This window comes from Balaenoptera physalus, assembly GCF_965194825.1.
Source record: "Balaenoptera physalus genome assembly, chromosome: 19".
Classification (NCBI taxonomy): domain Eukaryota; kingdom Metazoa; phylum Chordata; class Mammalia; order Artiodactyla; family Balaenopteridae; genus Balaenoptera; species Balaenoptera physalus.
In genome coordinates this window covers 49,865,460-49,881,073 of record NC_138900.1, presented here as the reverse complement: position 1 = coordinate 49,881,073, position 15,614 = coordinate 49,865,460, and the positions used below count along the sequence as shown (strand labels likewise).

The 15,614-nt window shown below is 47.7% G+C and overlaps 1 protein-coding gene and 1 long non-coding RNA gene across 10 annotated transcripts in view; one reads left to right on the top strand and one right to left on the bottom strand.

Moving 5' to 3' along the window:
* The window catches only part of SLC7A6 (solute carrier family 7 member 6), a 34,805-nt gene extending 22,469 nt beyond the window's left edge, over positions 1–12,336 (bottom strand). For 2 of the 9 annotated variants that reach the window (XR_014256438.1, XM_082436094.1), the window contains exons 1-4: positions 11,700–11,780; positions 9,850–9,969; positions 2,930–3,013; positions 1,771–2,332 (exon numbers count right to left, since the gene is read on the bottom strand). Coding sequence is in view for 6 of the 9 variants with exons in the window: in XM_082436094.1 (XP_082292220.1) it covers positions 1,771–2,296 (526 nt within the window). In the remaining 3 variants the exon portion in view is untranslated. Of the gene's footprint in view, positions 1–1,591; positions 1,657–1,770; positions 2,333–2,929; positions 3,014–3,357; positions 8,219–9,849; positions 9,970–11,494; positions 11,674–11,699; positions 11,781–12,205 lie in introns of those variants that run through there. The other 7 variants (XM_082436099.1, XM_082436100.1, XM_082436096.1 and 4 more) reach the window with 7 other exon arrangements.
* On the top strand, positions 11,783–15,518 carry LOC309648053. The gene is made up of 3 exons (XR_014256447.1): positions 11,783–11,929; positions 12,171–13,334; positions 13,656–15,518. It is a non-coding gene; the product is annotated as an uncharacterized lncRNA (long non-coding RNA).
* The last annotated feature ends 96 nt before the right edge of the window (positions 15,519–15,614 follow it).

The following is a 15,614-nucleotide window of genomic DNA, read 5'->3' as shown; positions in this document are numbered from 1 at the left end:
TTATTTATTTTTTAAAAGATTTATTTATTTTTGGCTGCATTGGGTCTTTTTTGCTGTGTGTGGGCTTTCTCTAGTTGCGGCGAGCGGGGGCTACTCTTCATTGTGGTGCTCTGGCTTCTCATTGAGGTGGCCTCTCTTGTTGCGGAGCTCAGGCTCTAGGCACGCGGGCTTCAGTAGTTGTGGCACACGGGCTCAGTAGTTGTGGCTCACAGGCTCTAGAGCGCAGGCTCAGTAGCTGTGGCGCACGGGCTTAGTTGCTCCACAGCATGTGGGATCTTCCCGGACCAGGGCTTGAACCCGTGACCCCTGCGTTGGCAGGCAGATTCTTAACCACTGCGCCACCAGGGAAGCCCAACAAATTTATTTTTTTTAAAAAAGTACTCCTGTCTGGGGACTTCCCTGACAGTCCAGCGGTTAAGACTCTGGGCTCCCAATGCAGGGGGCGCGGGTTCAGTCGCTGCATGACGTGGCCGAAATAAATAAATAAATATTAAAAAAAATAAAAGTACTCATGTCTTGGTGGTAGATTATAGGTGATTTGAGGCTAATTTAATTTCCTCCTGAACAAACATGTTTTATTATCAGGAAATTATTCCCTTTTTTAGAGAGCTCAGTCAGGCTAGAGTCCCCCTGATGAAACCCTATCAGATGTACAGCTGAGTTCCCACTTTCTCTCCTTCTAGGGGTATCTGTGGAAGAGTTCCCTTTTAACATCTGTCTTTAATAAATTCCTTAAAGTCAGGAGTCACAGCATATTGTACAATCCTTTACGGCTAACTCCAAGGTACTGTCAGTCTATTTTTAACACTGTGGATAAACTACACATACTGCCAAAGCTTTTGCAAGCAAAGATATGGAAAGAACAGAGTATAATTAAGTGCCTCTGGCAGCACAGTGCTAAGGAACACAGGGAATTCTGGGCCACTTCTCAGCTAAAACACTAGCTTTACTAGACTAAGTTCACAATAATCTTCTCTCCCTTCCAGTGTTTTCACACAGAATTCCTCCTTACAACCTCATAAGAAAAAAAGGAAAATAAAGAGAGATCCACTGGGATCTCTCAGGTTCTGCCCTCAGAAACCCAAATACAGGGTAGAAGCCACCTTCCTCACTGGACGCAGGCAGAGCTTGTTTACAAAGTCAGCATAAAGAAATCTGAAACACCAATGGGAAACAGCCATTTTGGTGTGGTGCCTGCTGCTTAGATCGGCCTGTGAAGAGTGGCAGTGGCAGGAAGGAGTGGTCCTACTGTGAGCCTGCAGGTCATAAAGCCTTGGGACCCCCACAGTCTAGAGAACCCCATTTCCTCACTGATGGCTTTAAACTGGTTTAAGATTAAAAGCTGGGAAGCAAAAATAACTTTTTTTTTTTTTTTTTGGAGCAGCAGAATAAACGCCTCAGCACTGAGGGTTTTTCCTGGGTTAAGTTACAACTAGCAATGTTGACACCAATCAAAACAAGACAAATATAAGACATGCACCAACCTGTCACATAGACTGGGGAACAGAACTCACTCAGGGACACCCAAGAAGGAAAGTGAGGCACCAAAAGCCACAAACAGATTCAGACTCTCCCCATCCCCATCGTTTACCCTTACTTATCTCAGGAACAAATGACTTTGGTGAAATTGCTTCTTCAAAAAGGTAAGATGTCTCTCTTCCCCACAGAAAAAGAAAAGCAAATTATGCTGTTCAAATATAAATTACCATTAGCATTATAAAAATAACCCACAGCCCCACGCATACTCCCCCGCTAAGCCCTCAGACTTACACATGCAGGCTGCAGCGAGGAGACGGCAGGCCAGGTACGGGGGCTCGCAGGTGGGAAAGGAGGGCTGGATGATGTAGTTGGCAAAGGTGATAGCGATAATGGCCTGACTGGTGGGCTCAACAATTAGCAGGGAGGCCCAGAGGCGGATAAAGGCAATGAAGCCCCCAAAGGCCTCTAGAATATAAGCGTAGCTGGCCCCAGACTTGGTGATGGTGGTCCCCAGTTCTGCATAGCAAAGGGCACCCACAACGGAGAAAAGCCCACCAATGGCCCATATGATCAGCGACAACCCATAGGAGGCAGTGTAGACCAGCACGCCCTTGGGTGAGACAAAGATTCCTGAGCCGATCATGTTGCCCACCACCAGGCTGACCCCATTCAGCAGAGAGATCTCCTTCTTCAGCTGCATAGTTTCTGTGGACTGCTGAGGTAGCATGCTGACATCTTCTTCCTCCCTGGGCCGGCTGGCCTCAGGAATGAGATGGTATGTGGGTGTGTGGTGGCTCTCCAGCTCCCTGGCTTCCATGGCAAATAGTTCCTTCACACCTGTGTTTACTATGGCCTGGCAAAGAATATAAGTATGTCAGTCTAGGGTAGGGGCTGATAAGGCTCTAGTTCAGACCTGCAAGGAAGGCAGATTTCCCTGCCCACCTCTTGTGTAGGCACAGCATGACTCATGCACAGACCTAAATACAATGAGCCTGTCTCAGTTCCCACCACAGGATACAGAGAAATGGAGGCAGGCTGACCTCCACTGCTCCCAAGAAAGACACCAACAGGGCTCAGACACGACGTGAGGGTGACTTCTAACGAGAGGCTTGATGCCCAGGGTAGGCTGGCATTAGGTTTATCTATAGCATGGATTCTCCCTGAGGTGTAGGTTTTGCTCTGTTCTTACCGACTTAAAACCTACAAACTTGCCAGAGTCCCAGCACTAGCCAGCCTGATGGGCCTCTCAGTTTCCATACTCACTCACCTCCACCCAAACATAAACAGGGACTTCTGCAGTGTCCAGCCACATGTGGAGAGGTCTGTAGCTACTCTCAGGCCAGCAAAGAACATGAACAGGTGGTGGGAAGGGCTAGGAAGATGCTAAGACAAGGGCATATCGCTACTGCAGAGACTAGACCAAGGAGAGAACATCCATGAAAATACACACCCTTGTGTCGCTATGTCCATTAACACCCACCTCACTTCCCACGTTGCTGCTTGCTCATTCAACTCCTTTCTTCTTCCAAAGTGCCTAAAAGAGAGAGATAACGTAATAAGACCAGATGAAGAAAGAACATTCAGAGGGCACCCTAATGTGGGACTCATCTGCTATTGGCTTATTTGTTTTCCTCCTCAGCCTGCCTCTCACTACCACCTGGGGCTGAAAAGAGATTCCCCCAAAACAGGACCCAGTAATCTTGACACCAAAACAAAGCTATAAGTCTCCTCTTATCCACAGATCTGGCATTGGAAGGCATCCTGTAGGGAGACAGTGTGCACAAGTACACACATGCACACACATGCACACTACTTCTTTTGGATCATCATTGGGCCAGTCCAGAAACCTCAAGGAAGATGGATCCCACACCAACCTACCTACGAAGGACCCAGAATCTGTCAGAGGAAGACAAGCACCTTCCTGACCCTGAACTCAGCAGGACCTTCTCTCTTCCTCAATTTCTGTGCCCTAGGAATTGGGAATTCAGATCCCCAACTCCTAGTTCATCTTCTGGAGAAAGGAATCTGATAAGCCACTTAATTCCCTCCCAGGAGTCAGTCCTTCAAGGTCACAGAGATAACTTCCAGGAATAAGAATGGGATCAGTACGTCATCTTCCCAGAACCTTCTCATCTAGTCAACAACAACGGATGTGCTGGAATCTTGCCTCATGGAGCTCAGAGCAAGTGAACTACAGCCACTCAAGACTGAGTAGTTCTCAGGGAAAACTCCAGTCTCCACAAGCCCCACTCAAAACTCCTGCCTTACCTGTCCCAGTACCCCTCCAGAGTCTAGACCTGAGCCCAAGTGAAAAAGCTCCTCTGGGGCCATTAATAAGCCTTCTCCCACTCCCAGAGGAGTTGAGCCAGCCTACTTTGCTTATTATGAGGCCTGGCTTTAAGGCAGCACCACTTTTCCTTTCACTCCTGGCACCAAGCCATGAAGGTGACTCTATGCTGGCACGTGGGAAAATATCTGTTTTCATGTGTCTGTCAGGTGAGCTCAGATATGCATGAAAACAAAACTAGGAAACACCTGAGGAGCCTGTCTCACATAAAAGTCAGGTGCAGGGGCTTCCCTGGTGGCACAGTGGTTAAGAATCCACCTGCCAATGCAGGGGACACGGGTTCGAGCCCTGGTCTGGGAAGATCCCACATGCCGTGGAGCAACTAAGCCCGTGCGCCACAGCTACTGAGCCTGCGTTCTAGAGCCCACAAGTCACAGCTACTGAGCCCATGTACCACAACTACTGAAGCCCGCGCGCCTAGAGCCCGTGCTCCGCAAAAAGAGAAGCCACCGCAATGAGAAGCCCACGCAACGCAACAAAGAGTAGCCCCCGCTCGCTGCAACTAGAGAAAGCCCGCGCTCAGCAACAAAGACCCAACGCAGCCAAAAATAAATTAAAAAAAAAAAAAAAAAAAGAGTCAGGTGCAGGCTCTTCATCAGTGAGTGCTTCCATGTGTATGCTCTATGCACATTAATAAACTTGATTGTTTTTCTCTTGTTAATCTGTCTTTTGCCAGTCTAATTTACAACGCCCCAGCCAAGGAACCTAAAATGGGTAGAGGGAAAGGGTCCCCCCCCCCACCCTGCACCTTACATTCCTTTAAAAAACAAAAAAGTCAGTGCACAGAGACTTAGGTTGCCCTTTTCCACTCAACTCAACATGGAGGCAAGCAGAGAAACCTGGCCCCAGTGGTCACTCCAGCCTCCCCCTATTCATCAGACCCTAGCTGGTGGGGAGGGGGAGGAGGTTACCAGGTATTCTATTTGGACTTCTGATACCAGACTGCATTTTCTATCAAACAATTCTGCAACACCCAGCAGATCTGGTGTCTGCTACAGTTTAAGCAATTCTAACACCACCTACCTGGAAATAGCAACAGATTCCTCAGGTTAAGGGCTCAATCTTACAAAACAGCCCTCCCCACCCAACTTAAGATGCCAAATCGCAAGTCCAGGTTGTTCCTGTGCTTCTGACCAACTGGCTATGAATCGGAGGTTCCCACTATCCCCTCCTCGGGTTCAATTAATTTGCTAGAGCTGCCCACAGAACTCAGGAAAACAGTTTACTTACTAGATTACCAGTTCATTATAAAGGATATAACTCAGGAACAGCCAGATGGAAGAGATGCAGAGGGCAAGGTATGGAGAAGAGGCACGGGAAGCTCTCCAAAACCTGTCCTTTTGGGTTCTTTATGGAGGCTTCATTACAAAGGCATAACCGATCAAATCACTGACCATTGGTGATTGATTCAATCTCCAGACCCTCTCCCCTCCCAGGAGGTCAGACCTGGACTAAAACTTCCAAACCTTCTAATTACAGGGTTGGTTCCCTTGACAAGCAACCCTTATCCTTAGAGGATCTAGATGCTTTCGAACAATCACCTCATTAACATAAACTCAGGTGTGTTGAAAGGGGCTGGTTATATAAATAAGAAAAGACATCCGTTTAACCTTTACTGATCTGGAGCTATTTCAGGAACTGGGAACAAAACAAATGTTATAACAAAAGATGCCTCTATGGCTCTTATTAGGAAATTACAAGAGCTGTGGGACAGGAACAGTGGACAAAGACCAAATAAATAATCACAATATCACAGGGAGGGAAAAAGAGAGGTAAACTCACTTCACTGGAAAATTTAAAAATAGTATGAAATGTAACTGCCTTGACTTCTAACTTTCACTTAAGATGTAGAAAGCTGGGAAAAGCATCACTCCCACTCCAATGACAAGAAAAAGGCAGATAATCTACAGAATTGTAACTTTTCTTGAAATCATTAGAGAGCTGAGGTTACAGGCCAACCAACCAGACTGAGATTTAAGGAACAACAGATACCTCCCAGAGAGATGCAAGTTCTGGCTTACCTGTGGCGGAGGGAGAACAATGGAACCACCATACAGGCAGGAAAGAAGAATTCGGGAACAATTTTTAATGAATTACTAAAGGTCAAGTTTGGGTTAGCAAGAGCCATAGACAGTTCGAGGGTTTTCTCCAGTGAGACCTCAGTGGGTGTTCACAAGAAATACTAGGCCAGAGAAAGCCTCTCAGAAGTGCCGGCCTGGAGGAGGAAAGCAGTCATTGCTCTGGGAAAAATACGAAGGTCCACCTGCTCCCTTCTCTACAAATCTTAAACCCCTGGGGAATGGGGAAACTCTGTCATTCCCAAGGCAGCTGGGACAGGGTGAAAGAAAAAGAAAACAATCCTCTCTGCCTGCGGGAGGAGCAGGAAATTCTGGTCCAGACCATTAGACATGGCAGGCTCACCCAGAAAGATCCAATCCCCCAGACCCAGGGAAATAGGGCCTGCTTAAGGCTCAGGCTGAACCAAGACAACAGAGAACCCCTCTACTCCCCACCACCAGGTTAGCAAGCACCCAGCAACAAGGCTGTGGTACACTGTGTTGAGGCACAGGTGCACAAAGAAGCCTAATGCTGAAGGTGGAGCATAAGCACAGAAAAATCCACCCTCAGGGCAAGGAAACACCAGAGGAATTTGGAGCCACTGGTGCACGTACGGTAACCATAGCAACAACAAAACCCAAACCCAACTCACCTCCTAAATGACTCAAACTCCCACATTAACAGGCTAGCAAAAGAAGACGTTGTACCCATTTCCCAGAATAAAGACTATGTACCTCAATCTCTACTTTTCCACATATTACATCTGACAATCAATAACAAATCACAAGCAACATACAAAAAGCAACAAAAACAACCCACTATCAAGAGGCAAATTAATCAATAGGACAAGACTTAGAGATGATCCAGATATTGGAACTATCAGACAGGGAATTTAAAATAACTATGACTGGGACTTCCCTGGTGGCACAGTGGTTAAGAATCCACCTTCCAATGCAGGGGACAAGGGTTCGAGCCCTGGTCCTGGAAGATCCCACATGCCGCGGAGCAACTAAGCCTTTGAGCCACAACTACTGAACTTACGCTCTATAGCCCACGAGCCACAACTACTGAGCCCGTGTGCCACAACTACTGAAGCCTGTGCGCCTAGAGCCCGTGCTCTGCAACAAGAGAAGCCACTGCAATAAGAAGCCCATGCACCACAATGAAGAGTAGCCCCCGCTCGCCACAGCTAGAGAAAGCCCACACGCAGCAACAAAGACCCAACGCAGCCAAATATAAATAAATTTATAAAAAAAAAAAGAATATACATATATACATTTATATGTGAATCACTTTGCTATACAGCAGAAATTAATACAACATTGTAAACCAACTGTACTTCAATAAAATAAATTAAAAAATAAATAAATAAATAAAATAACTATGATTAATACATTAAAGGCTCTAATGGAAAATTTGGTCAGCATGCAGGAACATATGTGGAATTTCAGCAGAGAAATGAAAACCATACGAGTCAAAATGTGGAAAAAAAACAGAACAGAGCATCTAAGAGTTGTAGGACACTATCAAATGGTCTGAGGTAAATATTAAAAAATATACTTTTTTGATTCTATTAATTGCCTTAGAATATAACTAACTGCCTAAAGCAAAAATAGTAGCAATGCAGTGTTAATTTATTGCATAGGTAAAAGTAAAGTGTATGACAACAATAGCACAAAGATAAGAAAGAAGAACTGGGAGTTATACTACTGTAAGGTTCTTATATAATATTATATACGAAAATTGATGTAATATTATTTAAAGGTAGACTGTGATTAATTAAAGATGTACATTGTGAAACTAGGGCAAACACTAGAAAGTTAAAAACGGTATAAATAATAAGCCAACAGTGGAGATAAAACAGATCATAAAAAATACTCAATCCAAAAGTAGGTAGAAAAAAGAAGAAAAAAGAAGCAAAGAACATATGAAATAAGTAGAAAACAGAAAACTAGCAAGGTGGCAGATTTTAATCCAACCATATCAATAATAACATGAAATGTAAATGATCTAAACACACCAATTATAAGACAGACATTGTTGGGTTAGATAAAAATGCAGAGCCCAATATGCAGTCTACAGGAAACCCACTTGAACTATAAAGACATAAGTTACAGGTAAAAAGATGGTGAAAAAAACATGTAAACACTAATCAAAACCAAGGGGGAGTAACTATATTAACATCCGACGAGACTTCAGAATAAGAAGTATTGCTAGGGATAAAAGAGAACATTATATAATGATAAAGAGGTCAATTCAGCAAGAAGAAAATTCTAAACGTGTATTTCCTCCAACAGCATAGCTTCAAAACACATGAAGCAAAAAGTGATAGATCTGAAAGGAAAAATAGACAAATCCACGATTATAGTTGGAGACTTCAATACACCTCTCTCAGTCATCAATAGAACAAGTAAACATAAAATCAGCAAGGATCTAGAACACCTGAAAATGGAATGTCCCAACATAGTTCTTGTCTAAAATTATGTGAATTCTGAGGGGAAAAACAGAAAAAAAGGCACCTGCAATAGTGCTTACCTCCATGCAGGAAATGGGGGCAGATCCAGGGGTGGGAGACAGCCTTCCAACAGGGAAAAACTGCTTTGGCTCCTCAAGTTTCACAACAGAATACCAACCTTACTATCTACTGAGTTGGTTGCTATCAGAGCACAGTTAGAAACCCTTCCTCAGGTGCTGCCCGAGGTCTTTAGGATCAATTCCAACCTTCTTATCAGGGCCTTATCACTAGACCCCCTGCTGCATATGGTCCCTCCCATGGTCCAGCCACACTGAATTACTCACAATTTCCAGAACCTGGAGTAGTCCAGGGTTTCCAGAGCCCATCAGAAAAACACATCTTTGCTCATACTGAGTCCTTTGCCTCTAACACCCTTCTTCTCCCACCATTTTCCTCAACATCCTGGCTGACTTCTTTCTCCACACATATCCTTGTGTCACTGCATGTGTGTGTCTCAGTCTCCCTTTCTCGAAAACACAGTCTCTTGGGAATTCCCTGGCAGTCCAGTGGTTAGGATCTGTGCTTCCACTGCAGGGGGCCCAGGTTCGATCCGTGGTTGGGGAACTAAGATCCCGCAAGCCCCTCGGCACGGCAAAACAAAACAAAACAAAACAGTCTCTAAACTCATTGTTTAAGACAGTGTTCATTAAACAATTCCACACACCCTATAAGTAAGTTCCTGCCTTGAGAAACTAGTGTTAAACCCCACTTGTAAGGACATAACACAGCTTTCTAACAGGTTTTCATCATATTTTCCAAGCTCCTGTGCAGCAGATAATAAAGGAATTCACCAGACCACTAAAAGTTCCTCATGAAAATTTAACCATGAAACTATCATATGCAATTTTCAGGGAGAAAAATTGTCTCTTTCAAAGTTCAGTTACAAAGAATATTTTATAAGCTGTATTCTAAAACTTTTATAATTGATGACTATGAAAAAAAAAAAAAAACGCTGTTGAGAAAGACACCAAAATCTTAAATGTGGTGAAAACACAGAAGACTTTTTTCTTTTTTATACTTTGAGTTTTACAAAATTTCTACAGTGAAAATGCATTACTTTTTTTATGCTTAAACTTAAATTATGTGACTCTTTACATTTGTCTTTTCACCTAGGACACCAGGAAACTCAATATCAAATTCAGCTCCCAATCACAGTGAATAGATACCCTCACTTTTCAACAGTACTTGATATCTAGTCTTTTCCATGGCTTTGGTTTCCTATTTTTACTTCCTCATTGCAAGTATCTTTAAATATAAACCACCACAATTACTCTTTAGAAAGAGATATAATAAATATATAATTTATTTTTATAATAATTATAGTGTTACATAACTGTTAATTATGTGTGAGCCATTCTCTTTACTAGTATTGTACTCAAATAACTAACTAAAACGCTTTACAACTCGCAGACCCAAGAAAATTAACGAAGAACAGAGCAATAATATTCACCTGTGAGGAAATAAGCAAACATCACACTTTCATAAGCCACCTCATCATAAATGGTCAGGTACGAAGAAGAAAATGAAGTCTCCACAGCCAGGCCTAATTCCACGTGTCTCCAATTAATCTCTGCAACAAAGAGTGAGAGGCAACTTATCAAAAAATGAAACTAGTAAGCAGCAGGACGATATTTCCTTTTGTAAAATCTAATTTTTACATGCCCAGCAGGGGTAGCACTCAATTACTTAGAAGTTCCAACACACCCACAGTGGGGTGTAACTGAACATGTGTCTGAGAACCAGCCTGGTCCTTTCGAATCATGCATGTCTAGACAACTGCTGTTCCCTCTGTCCCAGGTCCCTTGAGCACCACTTGCATCACTTTTGTAGTAAAGTATCCACACATCCTGGAAACTACAGCAGGAAGGACAAAGGACAGAAGTCAGGAAATTTCCTGTACCAAGAAATGCCAGAGAGATCAGTCACATAACTGGTATTTATTTTTGGTTTGTAATAAAAATATGTCCACAGTCAGACAGGGAAGGAGGCAGACAGGAGAATATCAGGCTTGTGGTTTCCCACAAATTTGTCAGGAAAGGAAAATCAAATATAAGAACTTTTAATGACAATCTGAGACCAAAGTTGGGAAGCAAAAGCCATTAGCACCCAGTGGGACCTCAGCAATGTAGGCAGCCTGGGCCGTTTCCTCAAGGGCCGCCGAACAAGAACAGAGAGTTGAAAATGATCTCAGGAAGCGCTCACAGGCTTTCAAAAGTCTGCTCCTCCCAGATCTTCAAAATCAGGGAGCAGCTCTCAGAGATAAGCACCAGATGGCTGAGCATTCTGCTAGCCCAGTGCTAAATTCACCGGTAGTGCTTTTTCTTCCCCATCAAGGGCAGAGACTGAATTCTTTTTACCAAGCACACAGTCCAGTGCACACAAGAGGTATTCAAAAACAAATGTTAAATTAAATATTGATTCCTGCTTATCACTGGCTATAACACAAGTGGTGCCCAGACTGTTTGCTCAGTGCTTTGTGAAGAATTCTCTTAATGTTTCACAAATATCGCCTTCCATTTACGACATGAGATGATCAAACAAGATGACAGGATGTGAAGATACTAAGAAGAGCCATAGTAGCAGGAGCACACACCGTCCTCCCTCCAACAGGCCAGTCTCCCCGCGGCCCCGGGAAGCTCTGCTCAGGTGCTCACATCCTCAGGCTCGTCCCCCGGGCCTTTACTCATTTTCAGAGTCTCTCCCACGCAGCACAGGTTCTTTCTCAGCACCAGACTCACACTGGAGTATCTCACACGGTCTCTTTCACGTTCACAGGGTCGCACTCAGGGTCACTCTGACCGCGGTCTCTCTCACACTCAGTCTCTCACAATCTCCCTCTGAGTCCCTCTCACACTCATGGAGTCACCTCCACACTAGGGTCTCTTTCACACACACACCGAGTCTCCGTCACACTAACAGCGTCACCCTCACACTCTGCGTCTTGCACACTCAGGGTCACCCTCAGACTGACTCACACACACAGACACACAAACACACAGCGTCCTCCTCACACGCTCAGTGTTACACTCCTGGAGTCCCCCTCACGCTCAAGGGCCCGCTCACACGCACGGCGTCCCCCTCGGGCACGCGCTCACTCGCAGCGTCTCTCACGTGCCCGCGGCCCGCCTGCCCGGTGCTGGGCTCCGGGAGCCGCATCCCGCATGCAGCGGCGGCGCAGAGTTCGGCCCCAGCAGAACGCGGCCCCGGCTCGGCCCCCGCGGCCCTGCTCCCTCGGCCCGGCTCCCCCGGCCCCGCTCCCACGGCCCGGCTCCCTCGGCGCGCTCGCCCGCGGCCCGTTACCTCGTGGTGGCCCGGAGCCCCCGGGATGCTCGGTCGCGCTGCCACCGCCACCGCCGCGACCGCTCAGGCCCCGCCCCCGCCACGTCATCCGCCGCCGGATCGCGACAGCGCGCGCCGCGTCGGGACAGGGCGCCTGGCTCCGCGCGGGGCTCGCGGGCGGCGGCGCTTCCGGGCCCCAGGGGGCCGCCGCGGCCTCTGGGATTCCGCAGGCCGCGCTCAGGCGTCCGCAGGTGAGGTCCCAGCCCCCGGCGGGCCGCGACCCGGGCCCAGCCCCCTAGCCGACTGATTGGCTGCTCCGACCCTGGAGTCTCTCGGGGCCTCCGAGGGACTCAATACGGGGACGCTCCCGCGGGGACCTCTAAGTGCCCCCACACCCGGTTCCTCTGTGGCCCTTGGCCTGGGCCGCACTCCCGGGGGACCCCATACAGCTCACATGAGGAGCTCTAAACAGCCTCCATACCCCGTTCACAGCCAACCCCCCGCCTGGAGACCCTAAGGAGACAGACCCAGGATTCGTCCTCCGAGTCACAGCTCCGACCACCGTGCATCCTTTAAGGTCCCTACAGACACATGGACACCGCTGAACTTCCAGAGCCAACCCCAGGCCTCTGGGGCCCAGGCTTGAGGACAGTTTCCAGTCCTCATCCTGCCTGACCCCTCTTGGAGCTGCACCCTCCTGTCCTCTTCCTCTCCCTGTGGTTGCGCCTCCTCCATCTCCTTCTAGGGCTCCTTTTCCTCTGGTAGCCCTGGGGCTCTGTTTAGGGCCTCCTGATCTCATGGAAAGCTGAGCCCTACCCCTTAGCTTCCTGTCCACACCTCAAGCCATGATTCTCTCCTGGGCCACGGAGTCATTTCCCCCCCGACACGTGTTCATAACTACACATCCTCTGGTTCCAGACTGCCTACACACAAACCCCTGCTCCCCACCACGTAGTGACCCAGCAGGAAATGGGCAGCACCCTGAACCCTTCCTCCTCCTGCCCCCCCAGGCCCTATCTCATGGTTTTCTTCTCCCCAGCCGTAACAGCCTCCCAATCCCTAGCCTGCTCTCTCTAACCCATCCCCACAGGGTAAGAGGTGCTCCTAAAATACAGATTGGAATGACTTCGTATCTCCTCTGCCTAAAAACCCTTCCATACTCCTACCTATAGACCTGAGGTGATGATCCTTGAAGAGCGTTCACTGGTGCTGCCCTCCTTGTGCTCTCTGCTTGGAATACTTTCCCTAAGTGTGAATGAGAGTACAGGCATAACACGTCTTATTGCTCTGCACCGTATTGTGATTCGCAGATGTTGCATCTTTTATAAATAGAAGGTTTGTGGCAATGCTGTTTTGTCAGATGATGGTTAGCATTTTTTTGCACTAAAGTTTTTTTTTTTTATTTTTTATTTTTGGCTGTGTTGGGTCTTCATTGCTGTGCACGGGGTTTCTCTAGTTGCGGCAAGCGGGGGCTGCTTTTCGTTGTGCTGTGCGGGCTTATTGCAGTGGCTTCTTTTGTTGCAGAGCATGGGCTCTAGGCACGCAGGCTTCAGCAGTTGTGGCTCGTGGGCTCTAGAGCACAGGCTCAGTAGTTGTGGCGCACGGGCTTAGTTGCTCCACGGCATGTGGGATCTTAACCACCGTGCCACCAGGGAAGTCCACTAAAGTATTTTTTTTTAAATTTTTTTTTTTAAATTTTTATTTATTTATTTATTTATGGCTGCGTTGGGTCTTCGTTTCTGTGCGAGGGCTTTCTCCAGTTGCGGCGAGCGGGGGCCACTCTTCATCGCGGTGCGCGGGCCTCTCACTGTCGCGGCCTCTCTTGTTGCAGAGCACAGGCTCCAGACGCGCAGGCTCAGTAATTGTGGCTCACGGGCCTAGTCGCTCCGCGGCATGTGGGATCTTCCCAGACCAGGGCTCGAACCCGCGTCCCCCGCATCGGCAGGCAGATTCTCAACCACTGCGCCACCAGGGAAGCCCCACTAAAGTATTTTTTAATGAAGGTATGTACATTGTTTTTTTAGACAATGCTATTGCACACTTAATAGGCTAGACTATAGTGTAAACAACTTTTAGATGCACCAGAAAACAACAAAAAAATTCATGTGACTCAGTTTACTGCGACCTTCACTTTATTGTGGTGGTCTGGAACCGAACTCACAGTATCTCTGAGGTATGTCTGCATGCATATATTTGGAGTCATTAGAATCTGACCCTTTGCCCCCTGGATCAGTTCCTCCTGCCTTCCTGGCCTGGCAGAGGAAGGGCTCTGGACACTTGTGTCACTCAGTAACAGCCAGTCCACTTGTCCTTGTATCAGCAGCATACATGACCTACAAGCTCTCAGAACCTCTTCACTGTCTCACACCCAGTTACAGCATCCTGCCAGCTGAAAGCCGCCATGAACCAAGCACTGAATCAAATGTTCTCCAAAACCATCAGTGTTCCTCAGGACCACCCTACAGTGTACATTTATTCATCCCCATTTTTCTTTTTTTTTTTTTTTTGGCCGCGTTGGGGCTCTGTTGCTTTGCGCGGGCTTTCTCTAGTTGCAGCAAGCGGGGGCTATGCTTCGTTGCGGTGTGCGGGCTTCTCATTGCAGTGGCTTCTCTTGTTGCAGAGCATGGGCTCTAGGCATGCAGGCTTCAGTAGTTGTGGCACACAGGCTCAGTAGTTGTGGCTCGTGGGCTCTAGAGCGCAGGCTCAAAAATTGTGGCACACGGGCTTAGTTGCTCCGCGGCGTGTGGGATCTTCCCAGACCAGGGATCGAACCCGTGTCCCCTGCATTGGCAGGTGGATTCTCAACCACTGCACTTCCAGGGAAGTCCCCATCCCCATTTTTAAGATGAGCAAACCGAAGCTTAGGGAGGTCAGGAGACTCCCCAAGCTACTTGGCTAGAGGTGGTAGAGCTCAGATTTGAACCCCAGTCTGCTGGTCCTGAAGCCTGCTCTGACTCCATACCCTGTCTCTACAGCTGTGAAACTGAGGGTAGAAGTGGGGTTGAAACAGATCAGGGGTGAGAGGGTGGCAGCAAGGCCATGAGTGGGTATGTGTCAGGGCACTAAGAGTCAGGCTGGGCAGGACCTGGGGGTAAGGGTTTACTCCCTTTCATGTTGTCATCCTTTTTACCAAGGCCAGCGATGCAGCTGGACCTATGTATTCCTAGGCATCCTAACCCTCTGGGCCACCCATTTTTCCAGGTCTGGCCAGTAACTGGTGTAGTGAGAAGATTCAGAGCACCCTCTAGCGGCCCAGGGTGTATTGACACCTAAAACCCAGGCTGGCCAGGTTCCTGTGGAGAAGGCAGGAACTGGGGCTCCCACCACCCCCACTGGCCCCCAGCTCTGGGCTCTGCACCACAGACTTCTGGCCTAGTCTCCATCCTTACACACGTTTTCCTGTCTCAGACTCTGTGTTCCTCTGTCCTTATCCATCTCCATTTGGTCCCCAGTCTCTCAGTCCCTATATCTCTGCCCATCTTGGTCTCTCTCCCTCCCTCCTCAGTCTCACTCTGTTCCCAAAGAGGGACAGATGGCGGGCAGATGAACTGATGAAACAAAGTAGAAGGGTAGCATCCTAAAAAAATTCAAAGGATGCTGAGACCTGCAAGCTGAGGGAGGACAGAAGGCTGGGAAGGAGAGTCCAGACAGGGTTACCGTCAAGATTGTCCTTGGCTCCCAGCTGTGGGGTGGCATTTGGGGCCTGTTGACCAAATAGGAGTGGCGGGGTGGGGTGGTGGGCAGGAGCTTCATTCCAACAGGAATGTTTCAGGTCCTGCTTCTCAGTCCTAGGAGGGGAACTAGATCCCAGGAGAGGGGGAAGGAGGATGAAACCCAAAGAGGTGCACAGGAGCCATGCTTTGGTGCTGAGAGAACCCATCAAGGCCCCAGAAAGGTCATGGTCTAGCCTCTGATTACCTGCCTTGCTAGCCCCCT